This window comes from Crocuta crocuta, unplaced genomic scaffold, assembly GCF_008692635.1.
Source record: "Crocuta crocuta isolate KB4526 unplaced genomic scaffold, BGI_CrCroc_1.0 scaffold160, whole genome shotgun sequence".
NCBI classification, from domain to species: Eukaryota; Metazoa; Chordata; class Mammalia; order Carnivora; family Hyaenidae; genus Crocuta; species Crocuta crocuta.
The window spans coordinates 3,184,414-3,204,827 of record NW_027527591.1 but is presented as its reverse complement, the minus strand read 5'-3'; the positions used below and the strand labels follow the sequence as shown (position 1 = coordinate 3,204,827).

Below are 20,414 nucleotides of genomic sequence, written 5' to 3'. Positions count from 1 at the left end.
TCTCAACAGGTTCTGTGGGATTTCTCATGATACCTCCTAGAATTAAGAGTTCTTAATACCTCAAAGTAATTAGGAATAAGAGAATTTGAAATCAGCTAATATAGAGAGGGGAGGGATTACTGTAGTTGACACTGAGCTTATGTCTGTTTCTACCCTCTTCTATCTACTTTCTGGTGCCAGATTCACATTAAGAAACTGCTTTCATCATTGCTAAAAACAAAAACTCCTTGACTAACTTCACTGCCACTAGGAGGCAGATCTGTATATGGCATTCAGGGACCTTTAATGCGATTCCAGTTTCTCTTGTAGCCATAACTTTATCACCCTACACAAAAGCTTGGTCTCTAGCTTAGCCTTGCACACTTATCTGTGTGCCTTTGTTGCGGTTTCCCTGTGTGAATAAACTTTCTTCTTTTTCTCTCCTTCGTGACGTCCCGCTAATACGGTGTATATATTGCTGACTTGGCAATATATCAGAATCTTATTTTTGTTGTCACAGGTGTTATTGTCTTGCAGTGATTACCCCTTGCAAAGGTAGTTGCTTTCTTTGAACTCTTTGCAATCATGTACAAAACTGCATTTTAAAGAGCAAGGATTGTTACTATACTTACTTACATTCCTAAAGTACCTTTTAGTGCCGTATAGACATAAAAGATAACTAAACATTGAGAAAAGGACTGTGAGCGTTAGACTAAGTTAAGTCTTAGGAATTCCCAATTCTTAATAAGAACTGACAAGTAGAGTGACAATATATGGCACTTTTTTTCCAGCATGAGTAATGTAAAGGTTTCTTTCACCGTTTTCCCTCCATGGTTCTGTAAGTAGAAGGGAGAAAGGAGCATCTTCCTTTCATTAATTTTAACTTCACTATGAAAATTTAAGTTTACTCAAGAAGAGAGACAATAAAAAGATGTAAGTATACATACCTTGGAGTAAGTATTTCCTTATATTGGAGTTTCTCTAACTTAGCTGGGGCAACTAATGACATGGGAATCACGATATTATCAATGTCATAAGAGCTCTCACTCCTCAGTCTCCGTCGCGCAGTATTCTGCAAAGTATGAGTGCAGCAGTTTTACAACAGTATCTCGTTACCTCTGTGATGCCTTCCTTTCGTGAGGACTATAATAGGTGTACTGCATACATGTTGTATAAATATGATAGAGTGGACTATAAAATGTTAAGAAAAGCACACATATCTTTGGTAAAACAACACAATCCCTTTGGCAGGTGTGCAGTGTACATTTGTGTTTTTACACATACAAGCCTGTTTTTAAGACCATAAAAAAACATTAAAATGCCAAACTCTTACCAGAGGTTATCATAAAGCACCCATTGCCAAGGAAATGATCATTTAACAAACACTTCTTATTAGGAAAGAATATGAAATATTTGGTGTGCCATTTAGTAAAGATCATTTTTTGCAATCTTCATTTATGTGTTCCTCATCCCTGAGCTTTACAGTTTCTTCTAAACGCTTTCACCTTTTAACCCCTACTCTGACCAGATGACAAAATAGTAACACCACAAGTGCTGGATCCCTATTAGCAAGACTATATTTAGCTTCATGGTGAGGACTAGGGATGGTTGTGACAGTTTTTCACAGGAAAGAAAAAGCCACAATCAAGGATTACTGAGCAGTTAGCTCACTAGTAAAAAAGTTTAATCAAATTTATTGCTTCCTAAGAAGATCACTCTAGGGGCACCAGGGTGGCTCAGTTGGTAAGTGTCTTGACTTCAGGTCATGATCTCGAGGTTTGTGAGTTGCATCCCTGCATCAGGTTCTCGGCTGTCAGCACAGAGGCACTTTGGGTCCTCAGTCCTCCAAAAAAACTGCCTCTGCCCCTTCTCCTGCCCTCTCCTGCCCTCCCTCTCTCAAAACCAAACAAAAACCTAAGTAGGCCAGTATGTACAAGTAAAATAAGGCTACTAAAGATTAACAAAATCTAAGTTTTTTGCTGGCCAGTTTTAAAAGTCTACAAGCAATTTCAGAGTTCAGTATACCAAAAAACCTACTTGTGATGATGAATTCTGGCTTCTTGATATAACATTGACATTAGTAACCGCAGTAAAACTGCTATGGGATCCTGGTTCTGTGCGTTGAAAAGCAAATTCTTCAAGTCTAGTTCTTTCTCCTGCCATGGAAAGAACCATTGAGAATGTCATACATTAAACATGATGATAGGTGTTAAGATTACTTTGTAATTAGACAACATTCCTTATCTGTGTGATCCTTTTATTTTTAAAATTTATCAAAAACAAAAAATTAAGGAAATGAAAAAAAATATTACCCACGGTTCTGTCACATTTTCATTTTCTTGGGTCTTGACAACTTTTTATCCAGTACATCTGATTTTTTAAATCTCATTCCTTGTCTTGACTCTTCATGTTTTCTGTAATGCCTATTTGGATGTTAACCTCCAGAGACTTGCCCCTTAATTTTCTCTGTTCTTTCATTTTCTTTGCCTTTTTGTTTTAATTCCTGGGAGATTTCCTTAACTTGATCTTCTGACCACTACTGAGACTTTTTCTACTAATACATTATAGTACTAACTTATAATTACTTAGGAAAATATTTTTCCATTTGTTTTGGTGCCTGGATTGTGAATATATATGTATATATTCACTTATTTACTGCCCTTGTTTATTTTACTTTAACACTGATCTTAAAAAGTATTTTCCTGTGTAATATAAACTCTAATACTCAGTCTATATTTATGTTTTTCTAGTTGTTAAAAAATGTCCTTTATGGTTAGTAGTTTCTTCAAATATTGAAACTGGTTATTGTCTTTTAGGTTTCTTACAATCTAGAAGAGTTTGTTTTTCATGGTATTCGTTAAGGAGACCAGCTATCCTAAACTTTAGGGAGTTATCTAGTTCTTTATAGAGTAGCACTTATTTGTTCTATTCTTGTATTCCCATCAAACTTGAAGTTATGAAGTTAGATCAATTCAGGTGAAACATTTTATATTTCTGGTAATCTGAATTTCATAGTGGTTCTTATTAAAAGATGCAAGTTTTCCTGTGCTGGTATATAGATAGGCCCCAACTTAACAATGGCTCTACTTAGGGCTATCATAAAGTTGAAAAATCCTAAAGTGGCATGCATTCAGTAGAAACCGTACCTTGAATTTTGACCTTTTTCTGAGATAGCAGTATGTGGTAAGATACCGTTAGGCTGGGCAACAAGCTGCAACTTCTGGTCAACCATGTGATCATGAAGATAAATAGTCAATACACTTAAAACCATTCTGTACCCATACAACCATTCTGTTTCTCACTTTTATCACAGTATGGAATAAATTGTAGAAGATATTCAACACTTTATTATAAAATAGGCTTTGTGTTAGAGGATTTTGCCTAACTGTAGGCTAATTTAAGTGTTTTCAGCACATTAAAGGCTAAGCTATGGTGTTTGGTAAGTTAGGTGTATTAAATCTTGACTCAAGATACTTTCAACTTTCCATGGTTTTTCGGGATATAACCCTGTTGTAAGTCAAGAGAGGAAGTTCTCTACATGTATGTTAGTTCCTCAAAAGCTAGGTTACTCTTGGTGTTCAGATCGAGGCACTAAAAAGCACAATGGAATCTCTGGATGTGGCCAGGAGTTTAATTCTGTGCCACGCCACGTCCTCAGGTAGGGACAATCAGGTAGTGGCTTGGGCTGCTAGGGTGCGATTTCTAGAGACTGAAGTGATCACTGTATTAAATCATCAAGTATAATTACAGTCCAGCACATCCTGAATGCTGTTTCTAAATTTGGGGGTATATTGACATTTCTGGGGAACACTTGAAAACAGTGTTCTGTCCACTGGAACAATGAACAAGAACCAAAAAAGTATATAGATCATTTGCTATTTAAATATGTTTCCTGATTTTATTTTTAAATCATTATTTGTACTAATTCTGGAAACCATTTCATAGTCCCAAGTCCCCGCAACAAACCCCATTTTGTATTATTAGAAGAGTTCTAGTTTCAAAGATACCTATTGACCATTTTGTAACTATAAGTTCCTAAGAGATACTGAACTACTAGGCTGAGTTACCTTTGGTGGATCTCAGCCAATTTCTCAAAATTCTAAGGAAGCTTCAGTGAATTGACAGTACCAGAAGTGGTAATACGTTTCTGTAAGGTAACTTTGTACTGACATATTTGGAGTCCAGAACACAACCTTGGAAGCTTAAGTTCTATCCAGGAAGACAGCAGAAGATAACTCTGGACAGGGAAAGTAGGAAGGAAATCCTTAATTGCCATTAGTGGATGGATGCCCAGTCCACAGACCATTCTGAATTGACTATGCTGTAATGTTTATAGGACCATGGATATTTTGTGTAATTAGTGATTATTCTGGATTATAAACTCCCATGAAGCAGTAGTTCTTTGAGGATCAGAATTTATTTTCAGTTTTTAGCACTAGTGCTCATATCCTTGTTTTAACCTACCTAATGCTGTTTCACTCAAGTGTCTTTTCTTTCTTCCCTGGAACAGCTGTACAGAAGATTCTGACCTTATCTGAGGCTTGCATGTAGGAGAATATCCATTTCTCCATTGATTCAGAGAAGTATTATGTACTAAAACAAATAGAAAGGAAATGTGAAGTATCTTTCCCTTGACACAGATAATGAACGTGTTAATTTCTTATAACATTGCAGAACATTAATTCACCACTTCAGAATTACATATGAGATACTTATATACCAAAATGGAATGATCCTATGCTGAAAATGCCCATAATAAGATTCCTTAAAAAACATCTTCGATACGTGTCCAATTTCATATAGTTGCTCCATTATTTGAAGGGGATGAAAAGGTGACCTGTTCTTGAAGTCTTCTAAATTGCAAAGTTTTATAAAGAAGGTTGGTTTACATCTGTAAATGTTGCCTGAACATGATCTGAATCCTTAAGTTAGGCCCTGCTCACCCTTAAATGTGAAAATAATTCAGGATCAAGTAAGACCCTACAGAATTAAAACAGACTGGGACCTCTTGAGAGCAAGAACCAGATTTCATCAAATGGATGGTACCTAGCACCATTCTTTCAATTTTAAAAGCAATGTATTTTCTAAAACTTTTAGGTCACTTAATGTCTCTGTGCCTCAGTTGCCTTATCTGTAAAGTAGGGATAAGTGTAGCAATCATGGGATTATGAGGGTTAAATGAGTTAATCCCTATAATGGTCATTAGGAAGAGAGCTACCCTACGTATTTAATAAATGTTAGTTTCTTCATGATCATTGTTGATCTAAACCCCATATTTCCAGTACTGGATTAATAACCAAATTGGCTTCTTTTTTGAAGGGGTTGGAGATGTGTAAAGGAATGGAAAAAGAAATGAAGGCCTACATGCCAAATTCTCACCAACAAACACTGAAAAACAGAGTATGATTGTCTACCAACAGTAACCGGACTCTGGTTTCAAGATGGCAAAGCACCCTAAAAATAATAGAAGTTTTATACATAGATGCACACAGAGATCTGCATGTATACATCCATGTTAGTAAGCAATAAAAGGGAACTTGTGAGTAAAGCAGAATTTGTAAGGAATCTCTGAAAGACTAATACCACATGGAATTTGGAGAGCAATCAATGCAAAAACACATGGGAAAGTGCTGCCACAAAAATATGACCATCAAAGGTGCTCTACACCTGGAGGAAAGGGTTATGGAGAATAATTACCCAGATGGGACGGTTATCTGATAGGATGACTACACATACCAACTTCTCAGCCATACCCCTTGAGATTGTCTTAAGGTAACAAAATCTGAGCCAAGCAGAGAAATGGATGAGAAAGCAATGCCCAAGTGCCTCACTTTGAAATATGTCCTGCCTGACCCTAACTGCTCCTGAAAACCGTATATAGTGCAATGTCTACCAATTCGTCAAAATGATCCCATATAGAGCAGTGGCAGAACAGTCTTAATAGTGAGTTATGAACTTTAAAGGTGAGAACAAAAGGGTCCAAAAATCTGAATACCAACACTATTAAAGACAAGATGTACAAATGAACCATCTCAAGTAGTAGTGAATGGATTCACGGAATGCAGTTAACAAGACTAAAAAAAACTAACATTGCCAAAAGAAACAGGCAAAAGGCCCCATTGGAGAGCCCTCAGAAACAGGAAATAATTATTCAAATTTAAAAACAACCATCACTAACTAGGCTGAATAATAGAATGGACACCGGCTAACCATCAAAATCTAGGTTAACAGAATTGTACAACTAAGAGGAATAAAGTGATGGGAAATATGGGGAGGGGAGTCAAACCAAAACTGGGTAACAATGAATGGGATCCAATGTTGAAGAAATGATTGACCAAAGTTTTTTCATAATCAATAAAAATCAAAAAATCAAAAAAAAAAACCTAAGATTTCAAGAACTCGCTTGATGGTCAAGACAAGTGGGAAAATTCTAATCTGACAGCACATCACAATGAAGATATCCTAAAACTTAGCAGAAAAGGGATAAGGTTACTGCAAAGAAATGATCAAACTGACAAGGCAAAACTAGCTACCGGAAAACAGAACAGTGACTTTAAAGATCTCAGGAAAAATGGCAGAATTCTAAGATGGCCCCAAGATTTCTTACCACCCAAAGAATGCAGAAAAAGATGTCACATAGAAAACAAAATAAGATGGCAGGCATAATTCTAAACTCATTTCTAGAAAGGGGTAACTGTATCTGTGAAGTTTTAAATGTGTATGTGCCTGGTATGGGCAGGTATTCCAAGAATGCTCTCTCTTGTTTTAATGGAAACATTTCTGGAGTATTTTCAGACAAATCCCAGTCAATTCACTCTTCTCTTCTAAAAGCAATTCTTCACTTTACTTTTTTTTCTAAAAGCAAATCAAAATTATTGAGGAAACTTCAACCTTCCCTAAGGTGATACATCTTACTGAATTTTAATTATTTTCCTTACACTTACTTTCCCTCATTTAATGTCTTTTGTGAGGTTGTATTGGAATCTTGGAACAGTAGGAAATATGACAATTGAAAAAGTATACATTCTCTTCACCTATTTATGATAACTCTTAGCCTTTCATTTCTTGCTCTCCAAAATCCTCTCCTAGATTCTATCCTAAAACATACCTTGACCCATGTGTCTCATTGTCTCCTACCTTCCCTTTCATTTATTAACTTTATACAGACTTAATTACATGTCAAGTACCCTAGGGACACTGGTGAGCAGAGTCATGATCCCTGCCTCTAATGGAGTTTACAGGCATTATCTCAAAAATTGCAACCAATGTGTAATAGAAAAGAGAAGTACTATTTAGAGAAGTTGATGGGAGTATGTAACAGAGCTAGTAAGAGAGCTCTAGGAAAAGTGCCCCCAGGTAAAGTCATAGATCTCAAATATGAACAGAAATAGCTGATTGGCAAGGGGGAAGAGAATGTACAGAGTCCCAACAGGGATCCAGATAAATCTGGCAACAGAACAGAAGCTAGGTAGTTTAGAGTGAGGAAGGATGGTGAAAAAGAGCCATGAGGCAGGTATGAGCCATCCTGTGTGGGGTAGGGCTTTAGGGGGTCCCCCTATAATACTTTCAAATAGTTTAAGGAATGTGGGTGAGCAGAGCAGTTGTGACATAAGTAGCTTTTCATTTTGAAAAGATCGCTAGCTTCAGGGATTATAGTAAATAATTGATCTTTGCCTAAACTGAAATAATTTAGGAAATAATTGATTAGGCTATTTCAGCAGTATAGATAAGGGATCATTAGGTTGGCCTGTGAAAGTGGTAGAAATGAAGACAGGAGCATATCTGAAATGATTATGATCAAAATGACAATGGGCTTAGATATGAGGACATGTAGGTGAAGAAGCCTGAGCCCTAGGGGTTTTTTATGGCTTGTTTGTGTGGATTGTGGCACTACCACTCCTTTCATCTGTCCACTAAAAAATAAACTTCATTTTGACAATTTCAGACTTGCATAGTAAAAAGAAGTCCCATATAGCCTTTACTCAGAATTCTGCAAATGTTTACCGTATTTGCTTTATCCTTCTGAACTCCAATGAAATTAAGTTGCTGACATGATGTACCTCTCTATCAATATGTATTTTTCAAAAACAAGGGCATTCTCTTACATAGATATATAACTATCAAAATCAAATTAATACTGTCAGCTATGGACTTAATAGAATGTCACCAATTATTCCTATAATGTTATTTATAGAGAAATCTGTTCACTCCACATTTAATTGTCATATCTCTAAAGTTTTCTTATATCTGAAACCATTCCACTGTTGTCTTTCATGACTGTATGTTTTGATGAGTACAGGCCCTTAATTGGCCTGGTATTTCCTCATGATTAGCAACTTATCATTCACTTCCTATCCACTGCAATTTGTCTTTTTCCTACCTGTTACCTGAAGGCAGCTGTGGTTTCTTAATTGCCAATTCTACTGGACAACAGAGGATAAACACAAACTCTGTGGCAAAGCTTGCAAACACCCATCTACTTACCTTCACACAGTTTACCCTGTAAGAATACTAGGCATTCTGTATATACTTGAACACCTCACCCTGCTTTATGGCTCTGTGACAAATCACATCTTGGTTTCTATTTTAAAACCAATATGGGTCCAAAGCATTTTAATTACCTGGGACTTTGACAGAAATCCAGAAACAGACTCCATTCCAGGCTTACTCAACCAGAATCTGCATTCTAACAATATCCCCCAAGTAAACTGCACATAAAAGTTTGAGAAACTATGATTTGGAACACTTTACTCCTCCTCTAAATTTCAACTGAATATTTAAAACTACGCTTGGCATCACCATTTTTCTGGAGTTGCTCTTGCCCTTTCCCCATCACTCTGTCTTCCTCTAGGCAGAGGGTTCTACACTTCCTCTTCTTTTTAGAATATTTTTGTCATATCTGTGTTCACATTTTAATAGTTATTTGTGTGTCTGCTTCCCCCTATTACATTATAATTTCTTTGATTCCCTGTGTTTCACCTTTGATTCCTTAGCACTTAGTCTGCCTGGCACGGAGTATATGATCAATAAATGTTGAACTCTAGTTTTACTTAATTCTACAGAAATCACTAATAATAAAAGAAAATAACTATTTCAGACATGCTTTTATAGGATGAAACCTAATTAACTCTTAATTATTTGGGTTGGGAGTGGTAGGGGAAGAAAAGAAGGAAGGAGAGATGGAGATAAAGAAGAATATCTAGATGATTTGCCTAAGAATACTGAAGCACTCACCTCAAATGTCTTCCCTTCCTAGCTCTTAATTCCTCCTAACTAGCATGTCATTGCATCACTGGTAAGTTACCATTAATTCTGTGCCTAACACATTTACACTGCCCTATCTTTTTAAGTCAAATAAATAACAGAACATTAGAAAAAGTATAATCACTGAATCTCACTTATCTAACAGCATATAGTTTCACTTCTGCATATTCTGTCAGTCATACACATGCATACATTTCATATTCACATTTCAAATGTAGTTTCATTTAAATATATGTACAATTGTATTTTTCAAATTTGATAATTCACTACAAATTATTTTTTTCAGATGGTTGTCTAATATTCCTCTGTTTAAAGATAATATAACTTAACCATTCCCTAGCTATTAGAGCTGGTTATTGTTATCATGATATTTCTATTATGGTCATTCTTAAAATAATCATCTTCATGCATAAACGTTTTTTTCTTCTTCTAAGATCAGACTCAGGAAAAATTTAAAGTAGTAGAATTATATCATGAAAAGTTACCTGCACATAACCTATATTTTCCTGTATTTCTTTAGTCTTTTTTCCCTAAGCATAGGCAACTGCTGCTCGTCCTTAGTGCTTTCCAATTTTTTTTTTTAATTTTTACTGTGGAAAAATTTCAACAAATACAAATGAGGAAGAGAAGAATGAACTATCCTGTACCTATATTCATCACCAACTGGTGAACAAGCTTGTTTCATCTTTCTCCCCACCAACTTTCTTTTTGCTGGCCTATTTTAAAGCAAATCCTGGACAGTCTATCTTATATATTGTCATGGATGTATGTGTGAGCTTCAACTTCTAACAAACAGAAAAAAGTATGTATGTGCTTATGTAACCACATGCATTACACTTAACAAAATTAATTCACTAATATTCAACAGCCTTGCATGTTCACATTTCAAACTTTTATTATCTCAAAAATTGTGTGTGCTTGTACAGGTGAGCTGTTCAAATCAGGATCCCCAAAAGGCCCACATGTTGCATTTGGTTGAAAGAAGAATGAACATTTTTACATGGTTATAATCAGACCGTATGCAAAAGTAAAACTGTTTTGTCCTTTTCTATCACTTAACAGTCTTTGATGTTTCCATCCTTACATGATCTTTTGAGATATTTTGAAAAGCTATATGTTCCACTGTGGTGGTTAATCACATCTTACTTAAATGCTCTTTGTTTCCAATTTTCCATTAACACAAATAGTGATTAAAATGAATATATTTGTAAATACAAATGAATATATTTATATTTAGGATTGGACTAGGTTATTACAAATGGATGTATTGGGTCAGAAAACAGGTCACAGTTTAGTAAACATTAACTGTGAGAAAGTGAATAAACTGTTCTTCTTCAATGAGCTTATTGTAAAAAATATGTAGTTTAGGGGCGCCTGGGTCGGCTCAGGTCATGATCTCACAGTTCATGGGTTCGAGTCCTGCGTCGGGCTCTGCTGACAGCTAGCTCAGAGCCTGGAGCCTTATTCAGATTCTGTGTCTCCCTCTCTCTCCGCCCCTCCCCTGCTCACGCTGCCTCTCTCTCGCTCTCTCTCTCTCAAAATAAAATAAAATAAAATAAAAATAAAATATGTAGTTTAAGGGCACTGTCATTCATTTCCCAGTACTTTCCAAAAGGTTTGTATTCTTAATGCTACCTAAAATATTTTTTAGTTTCTGTTTTTACTACACAGCGTTGCCAGAATTGATGATTATAATTTTTGAATGTATTAACATAATCAGAAAACAGTAAATGTTTAGCACAGTGTCTGCATAAGCACTCAGTATATGTTACTTATGATTATCATTTTCATTATCACCATTAAATACATCTAGCTTTTCTTCTAATTCTTTTAAGACATCATTTTTAACATATAACTCTTTAATCCATCTGGAATGTATTTAATGTTCACCCATCTTAAATTTGTTTTAATGTGATGTATGAGGTAGAGATCTCATTTTTTTCCCCCAAAAGTCATTGTTTAATCCATTGATTACAAAGGAAACTTACTTGTTTAAAAAATGGAGTCGCTTAGCCAGACTGCTTGGATTTGAATCCTGGCCCTATCACTTACTCAAATGCGACTTCTGGAAAATTAGTCAAGGAGAAAAACAATACTACTACTCCCTTTACAGAGTTGTACAAATGAAAGCAATTAACAAATATAAATTCCTCCAACTAGTACTAGCACTTAAGGAATGCTTCAAAAGAATTATTATTTATTGACAAGACCATCCTTTCCACATGGATAGGAAAAAAACACTTTTTTATCTTATATTGGACAGTTGGGTCTATCTCTAAGCTATTTAGTTCCTTTGATCTGGCTTCCATTAGCACCAAAAATGATTACACCTTTATAATTTTGATGTCTGATACCTCCTTCTTACTGTTGTTTTTTAAAAATTTTATTAGCTATTCAACATTTTTTCTTTGAGATAAATGAATAACTCTGTTCCAAAAGAAGAATACCTCCATGATTCTAATTAGAGTTACATTATAAATTAAACTAGGGAAAAATAATATTCTTAAGTTACAAAACTGTCTTCTGATAGGAACAGGGTATTTCTATTTAGGGACATAACCTTGCGTTCCTCAATAAACTTGGGAAGTTTTCTTCATGTAGATCCTTACAAATTTAGTTAATCCTAGATATTTTATATTTTCATTGTCAATATCTCAAAAATTCCTTTATATATTGTAACTGGTTATTACTGGTATTTATAAAAGTTGCTGATTTCTATAAATATATTTTAAAATCCTATACTTTTTTGGACTCCAATTCTAATAGGCAGGCATTCAGTTGATTCTTGAGTTTTTTGAGGTAGATGATTATTTCATCTAGAAAGACTTTATCTCAGTTTGTATGAATTTTCTGATGTTGGAAAGGTTTTAGCTTTGTAGATGGTAAAAATATGTTGACCTTTATTTTCTTTTGTTTCCAAGCACAGACAATGTCCCTGCCCCCATTCATAATACTTAAAACTATTTCATTATAATTCTTCAAGTTTTATTTTGTAATTTTGGGGTATTATTTCAAGTTCTTGAAACCAACTAAAATTTATTCTGATACATGGTATGAAATAAGTATGTAAATAAAATTTCCTCCAAAAGACTAACAATACTACAAGTACTGTTTACTGAATAGTTCTCCACGTTCTCATGAATTTACAATTCTTCCCTTATATAATAAACTATATAGTCTGCTTCACGGATTTACTTTCCTAATTGTATGCAAAATCTATGCTAATAACTATTACATATTTTTGTTTTGTTTCCATATGTGTTAAGATGAATTCTCTGAATACTTCTTTCAGCAATTACTCTGTATTTATTCTTTCCAGTGGGCTTTATAATTATTTTGTTAAGGGAACCAAATCTATTAGAACTTCAAATTATAAACCAATAGGAAGAATTGATATCCTTATTAATTTAGGAATTAATTTATTCCTAATTTAGGAATGCTGTTTCTCGAAGTGTATTTAGATTTTCTTTTATATTTATCAATATTATTTCAAAATTTTCATTCAGTAAGTATCACATTTCTTCTTAAGATCACTCCTGTGTATTTTCTGTTTGTGTGTGTATGGTAATTTGTAAAAAGTGAATATTAACAATTAAGGATTTACATTTGTTCTTTTGTTAAATTTTATTTCCTTGGAAAGCAAAAACAATGAGTATCTGAAAGATATAAAAGATATATAAAGTACAAGATTTGTAAATGACATACCAGGTGATGGAGATATGACACAGTCTCCTACTAATTTATTTTCAGCAAGATCTCCTTTTATTTCAGTCTTTTTTAACAATGTTTCAAAGTGAAAGTGAAGAGGCACATCTGGGAAAAGAAAGTAAAAGTACTTTTAGTGAGTACCATTCTCTATAGACTCAAATATTAAGATTGGATTCTTTCTCTAAGTAGCATATAAGCTTAGAAAACTAAGCAAAAGCTTGAAATGTCACAACTATCAGAAGTGGCAAAATACTCTTTCCAAGCATACAGAGGGCAGTACTTTGGAAATTACTGATTATATGCTCTAAATGAGCAAAAACTGATGATGAACAAGTTCATAAACCAAAATAATAGACGATTAAAATTATTAGGATTAATAAGTAGTATTCATAGATAGAACAAATGCAGCCAAAGGTCTTGAATAAAACATAGAGCAAAGTTTGGCTCATTCCACCCCACCCCCACAAACTTGAGATTTCAAATAATGAGGTTTCTAAAAGATACATTATTTTAATTACTTGAGGGAAAACCACTATAATTCAGATGCAACATTTTATAAAAATACCAAGGTTCACATTCCCTTAGTTTACTAGTATTATGAATCATAAAATACACTTTTACAAAGATGAAAACACATTTCCAGACTATTCCCTTCATTTAAATAGAGACTTAAGATGTTCAATTCACTATATTTACATTCTATATTTTTACAACCAAAAGAAGAGCTAAATAATAAAGTAGATGTGCTTCACATTTATTAATTAAATGTTCTTTTTCTTCAATCAAGAATATTAAAACAAAACCATCTTTAAAAGCATTTAATAAAGACACCTAAACTTCTTCGTGAGACACAAATATTTTATAAAGCAGTTGATGTATTTAAAGTCTTGCTACTGAAAAAAAATAATTACAAACATATAAATTAGAGCAGACTTAGATGAGTCTGGATTTTAAACAAAGAAGAACCAAGCTCTTAAATGCTGTATTTTAATAACAGATCCATACTCATGTGGAAAAAAAAAAACTAACCAAAATAGGTTCATGAGTTTCAACATGGAGTCTGTCCCAAGGGACAGAACAGAGGTAGGAAAGATTTCAGTCCCAGTACTATATACTATGATCATACAAAAACTACATAACAAAATGAAACTAAGAATACAAATTAAATACGTGACTTAAACATTTAGGAATCCAATGGTTCCCATTACCAAAAAATAAGTTTATTTCTCCAAAGAAAAATCACTTATTTTTTATAAAGAAAATACCACCTATTATATATACCACTGTTCGGCATAAGTTGTGAGAAAACTACGTAACTGGGGGAAGGCCCTTGTTGCATCCATATACCTTTCTTGGCACCCACCCTATGACTTTTGGGCTTTTATAAAAATATTTCTTAACACTTTAGTACACTGCTCAGTTTACATTTCAGTTGTCTTAAACTAGAATGCAAGTACTTTGAAGGATTTATTTGTATTTATACTCCTAATACCTACTCCTAATACCTATACTTCTTACCTAGTAAGCAGTATGTACTTAATTTTTATTAAATGAATGCAAGAAGAAATGAATAACCCTAATTAGTAGGTGGGAAAGTTAATCTTAACTTATTGGAGGGGACCTAAGAGGATTAAAATGAAGGATAATTATACCAATTCTCAGGGTTTTATCCTCAGAGAAACAAATGTACAATGAGAAAGCAGGCAGTAAAGAGAAAGGTTAGGAGTGTGGTTGTGGAGTATGACTACCTCACATCAAATCCTACCTCCATCATTTATTAGCTGTATAATCTTGAAATAGTAATTTAAAATCTCTTAGCTTCAATTTTCTTGCATGTAAGATAAAGAGGACAGCTATGTATTCTCATACGGTTGTTGAAATAAAAAAAATGTAATGTGCTTATAGGTATTGCTAAGCCCAAATGTTGGCTGCGTTATTATTGTTTCTTTCTATTATTAAGGTTTCCTCAAAGATGGAATAACATAGCTCCTGCCAGGAACTTACTTCAAAGTATTATGTAGCTAAGAAACCACTCAAATACTGATTAAAAAAACAAAACAAAACAAAAAAAACAAACCTAAGATTCAGGATTCCAGGCAGGACTAGGTACAAGAAATAGTGCTTTGCAAAGAGGAGCAATCCCTGGATGATTAAAACCAAAAGCTGAAAAGTAAACACAAAAGCCCATTTGAGATGTCTTTCCCATAAAGAGAAGAACTTGAAATAACCAGTGTGAAGAATATTTCTTTTACCCTAAATATTTACTTCAGTTCAATATAGAAACAATTGGAACAGTTCCAACAAAAACCAAGAACTAGAAACTTAATGGGGGGTGGGGCTGTATGTGCCTCATTTACTCAGTTATAGATTATAGACTTTCTTGAGGTTCAAAAATTGGCTACACCTAAAGATAGGCAATTTTCTTCTCTGGGAAAAAACTCATGCTGATTATAAACAGAGGAATATTATATGGCAAAGAAAACTCCATACAGAACAATACATTAGAAAAACAACAATGACTTCCTGAGAAACATTTCAACAGCATAGTCATCAATAAAATTCTAAAAATTTAACCCTGAAAAGATCAAAAGCTACCTATTTCCCAATGTAAATCAAAATAGTTTCCAAGGAATTAAAGAATCAACTTGCAAAGATAGAACATTAACTCAGGATTAATTCCTCTATGAAAACTTTGATTCTAATATCCAGTGGCAAAATAATTGATATAATTTTGATTCCTTATATCCATAGACTTACATTTCACCATAGAAATATTCAAGTTACTTAGAGATTTTTTATAAGTAGGCTTACCTGATGGCAATGATAGGACAGAATGGAAAGATGAGTCCAATTCTGATACATGCTCTCTTAATATCTGAGATTTTGAACTGTGTTCACAGCTACTCCAAGTTGAAGCTGATTGCAAACAAGGCATTTGTGTCATATTTAAAAATGTTGTTTCTTTTGAAGGCAAAGTCTACAAGGGATAAAAAAAAAACAACTTCATTTTTGCTTAAAAACAGAATCAATCAAGGAAGATATAACAGTTAATCAAGTACAATATCTGAATGACACAAGAAAGTCCTAGTTTACTAAATCACCTTGGAGAAACAGCTTGAAAATGACAAAGGGATATACTCTCTATCATTTATTAAAGGCCATAAACATGATGAGATTTCACTAATCCCCTTTCAGTTTCCAAAAGGAAGAGCAACATCTGTGAAAATGGGCCTTTCCTTTACCTTACAAAATCGTAATAAGGAAAAATGAGTTTGAGGAACTTTGGGTTAAAAGACAATGGCTAGAGGGCACCTGGGTGCTTCAGTAGGATAAGCATCAGACTTCAGCTCAGGTCATGATCTCACAGCTTATGAGTTCTGCTTCGGATTCTATGTCCCCCTCTCTCTCTGCCCCTCCCCCCCCCTTTAAAATAAACATTTAAAAAGTTAAAAAAAAAAAGACAATGGCTACATTCCATACTGGTGAGAACTATAAGTGATGGTGAGCACGTGCTATGTTAGGATTAAGAATCGTGCATACTGTTTTCCTCACTGTAAATCTGTTACAATCAATGAATGAAACTGGAGTCTCTCCCTCAAATTCCAACACCAGACTATATCTACACTGGAGTAACTGTGAAGTATTATGAGTACTGTACTATTTATATTAGGTAAAATTTGACTTAAAACATTAAAAAAATGTATGAAACACACAATATGTTACATGAGTTTGCGTTTCTGAAAATAAAGATTTGAGTCCAGGAATTCTAGAAAAACCATGTTGCTAAACCAAAGTTATCTTACTACACTAAGAAATACATATTTTGTTTAAAAACTTGATTTTAAATTCTTTTTTTCTGGTTATAAAATTAGTAAACAAGCAAAGATCTATAAAACAGAGAAAATATTTTTAAAATAGAGCTCACCTGTACTCCTTTCCTCAATCTTAACCTCTATTACCCCCTATAATAATATTTGGACTCATTGTGTTATTTAATGTAACTGATATTTAAAATGCTAATAAGAAGTGAGATCTTTAGATGCTATTTTTAAACACTTTTATTTTATAAACTTACATGAGGTTTGTCAACTTTCTTGAGTTTGAATTTCCTAGCTAACCTTAGCATTTTCTACACTTCCATAGCACCTTAGGCATATCTATCTCTACAACAGCATTTAACTTTTGCTGGACTATTTTTCTGGACTATTATTAGCTCCTTGAAGGCTGGGACTATAATTTGTCTAATACTGTATTCCCAGAACCTGACACAGTCCCTGACATATGGTTGAAACCTGAATGCTAACCAACTGCATTTTATCTTACTTGCTTTAATAAAAATTATGCCTGAGACTATTTCATGGGGGGAGGGGGGGACAGTTCCTGTTAACATATGCTAAAATTTATCATGCAGTGACTTCTATTTACATTCCATTAGCCAAGGCCTCGGTCAGAGAGTCATAGCTAGCTTCAAGGAAGGTTAAGAAATACAGACATTCTGGAAGGTCAAGTAAATCAATGAGTTTTTATAAAAAGATATAACATGCTTATACATGATTATCATAATGTGAGTTATATCCAAGATTTATTCAGTGATGTATATGTATATATTTATAGGAACAATTGCTGTTTTTTATCTTTATAAGATACACTGATGCTTTGGACTCACTCTAGAATTATTTGTTCTTTTATGATGTACTTCAGAAAGATATAAAAAAAATTTTTGAAATTACAAAGAAGGGTGCTAATCTCCCTTTTCCTTATATGGATAGAGCATATGAATAAAAGGTGATAAAATCTGAATATTTACCATATAATTAGTTTTCTCTTGCAATTTTTTTCCAACTCCAGGAAACCCATTAGCCAATTTGAAACTATCCTAAACAATTTTGGAGACAAGTGAGGGGCATCTAGGAAAAGGTCTTTTTGTTCCCTGCAGAGAAAGTGAAGCCCGGGAGGCTGAAAAGAAATGGATGGAAAAATAAGAGAAAAACCAGGAGATTCTTGCCAATAAAAATTCAAATGTTTAGAGGGTGTGATCAACAGTACCATATGCTGCAGAAGATTCAAGCAAAACAAAGCCAAAAAGCATCCTCTAAACTTCTTGGCTTTAGTAATGAAAAAATTTAACATATATAAAACTACATAATTTACAGGGAATGCATAAAATAAATTATTAGAAGGACACCTATACTTACCATCCTATTTCAAGAAACAGAACAATACTCATATGCCTTCTTGTCCTACCCTACCCTCCTACCCCATTGAGCCTGTGGCAGACATTCCTACTTTCCTCCCGATACCTGTGCTCTCTCTGTGTCTGTTGCAGAACTACTGATTTTCAGCTAGGCACATTTCTCAAGCCTCTTTGGATCTAAAAAATGACTATATTCTAGCCAGGAGACCATGAAGAGAAGTCATATGTGCAACTTCTGGGAAGTGACCTGAAAGGTCACGTATTGCCTCCATCCTTCCATGTTACACTTGAAACATAATGGGGGTGCTGAGCTACCATAACCATGCAGATGAGGATAATACTTAAAAGATCAAACAAAAGAGGAGCCTAGCTCCTAGATAACCATGTGAATGTAGTTGTCATACCTAGGATATTTTCAATCCGTTATAAGACAAAGAGATAAACTTGTATCATGTTTATGACAGTATATAGGGTTTCTGTCAAATGCAGCTGAACCTGTATCTTAACTAATACAATGTGCCTCTTTAACCACATTTTTCTCTTATTATTCCAGGAGTAATCGCTATTCTGAATTTTAATTTCATTATTTCCTTGACTTTCTTTATAGTTTTTTTCCCCCATAAATACATGTAATTCCATATAACTTTTAAAATCTAGGGGCACCTGGGTGGCTCAGTCGGTTAAGCGTCTCACCTCGACTCAGGTCATGATCTCACGGTTCGTGGGTTCAAGCCCCCGCATCGGGCTCTGTGCTGACAGCTAGCTCAGAGCGTGGAGCCTGTTTCAGATTCTGTGTCTCCCTCTCTCTCTGACCCTCCCCTGTTCACACTGTCTCTCTCTCTCAGAAATAAATAAAACATTAAAAAAATTTAAAAAAATGAAACACTTATGCTTTGGGGGTGCCAAGGGTGGCTCAGTTAGGCATCCGACTTCAGCCCAGGTCATGATCTCGTGGCTCGTGGGTTTGAGCCTTGAGTTGGGCTCTGTGCTGACAGCTCAGAGCCTGGAACCTGCTTCAGATTCTGTCTCCATCTCTCTCTGCCCCTCCCTCTCTGTCCCTCATGCTCTCCCTCTCAAAAATAAATGTTAAAAGTAAAAAAGATGTACCTAATTACCATTAAAAATAGATAAAATAAAATCTGTATGCTTTAAAATGTATATAGACAGAATATTAAATGTATCTTCCTACTGTATTACCCAACATTATGTGCATATAATTCATCATTCCCTTCTGTTTATAAATATCTAGAATGTTTCTTGTTTCTTACTATTATGAACAATGCTAGTATGAATAGCTTGTCTCCTGGCATATGGGTGTAAGAATTTCTCTAAGAGTATGTATACTGTTAGAAATGGATTTACTAGGTTAAAGAAACACATGAATGCATACATTTAATTTCACTAGAGGATATGTTGTATTACAAAGTAGTTGTAACTAAATTTATACTCCAACAAGGCAGATATTGGTTCTCACTGAATCAGATTCATGCCAACATGTATACTGTCAAACTTTTTATTTTTGCTAATCTCAGAGCATACAAATATTATCTTATGATTTAAACTTGCATTGCTCTGTTTAAATTGACCACCTTTTCATTCCTAAAATTGGTCATTCACTTTTCCTTCTTTTGAGAAATACATGTTTTGATTTTTTTTCTTGGAATGCCTTTTTCATACCGATTTTTAAAGTTTTCTCTACACACTCTAGAAAGTTACAAATCCTTTGACGGTTCTATCTATTGCTCCCTGTCTGAGCTTCTCTTTTCACTTTCTTTTTAGTGTCTTCTGGTCAACAGATGTTAACTGAAATTATTTCCTTAATATACAGTGTATACTTTATATCTTTTTGAGGAAATCTTTTCCTATCCTGAAATCAAAGATATTCTTCCACCCTTTTCCCCCTAGTTTTAAAGTTTTGCCCTTGTACTTAGGTCTCTACTTGAAATTGATTTTTTTGTGCATGATGTGAATACAATCTTAATTTTCTTCTCTTATATGGATCATCAATTTAACCAAACACCTTTTATTGAAAATCCTTTCCCAATTGATCTACAATACTACCTGTGATATATACCACATTTCAGGATCTCTAATGCTGTACCATTTGTGTCTATGCTAATAACCAATGTCTTAATTACTACATGCTTAAGTCTTGACATATGACAGTCCAAGTTTCCCCAACTTGTTCCCTAGGAGTGTCTTGGCTATTATTGGCTTTCACTCTTCTGCATAAATTTTTAAAAAGAGTTTAATTTCCAGCAAAAAAATT

The 20,414-nt window shown here is 34.3% G+C and overlaps 1 protein-coding gene across 2 annotated transcripts in view; it reads right to left on the bottom strand.

Moving 5' to 3' along the window:
- The window catches only part of KANSL1L (KAT8 regulatory NSL complex subunit 1 like), a 124,544-nt gene that overhangs the window by 6,417 nt on the left and 97,713 nt on the right, over positions 1 to 20,414 (bottom strand). Inside the window, exons 6-10 of one of the 2 annotated variants that reach the window (XM_077771000.1) lie at positions 15,763 to 15,928; positions 12,949 to 13,056; positions 4,444 to 4,572; positions 2,017 to 2,135; positions 927 to 1,051 (exon numbers count right to left, since the gene is read on the bottom strand). In XM_077771000.1, the coding sequence (XP_077627126.1) occupies positions 927 to 1,051; positions 2,017 to 2,135; positions 4,444 to 4,572; positions 12,949 to 13,056; positions 15,763 to 15,928 (647 nt within the window). The remainder of the gene's footprint in view (positions 1 to 926; positions 1,052 to 2,016; positions 2,136 to 4,443; positions 4,573 to 12,948; positions 13,057 to 15,762; positions 15,929 to 20,414) is intronic. The other variant, XM_077771007.1, reaches the window with a different exon arrangement.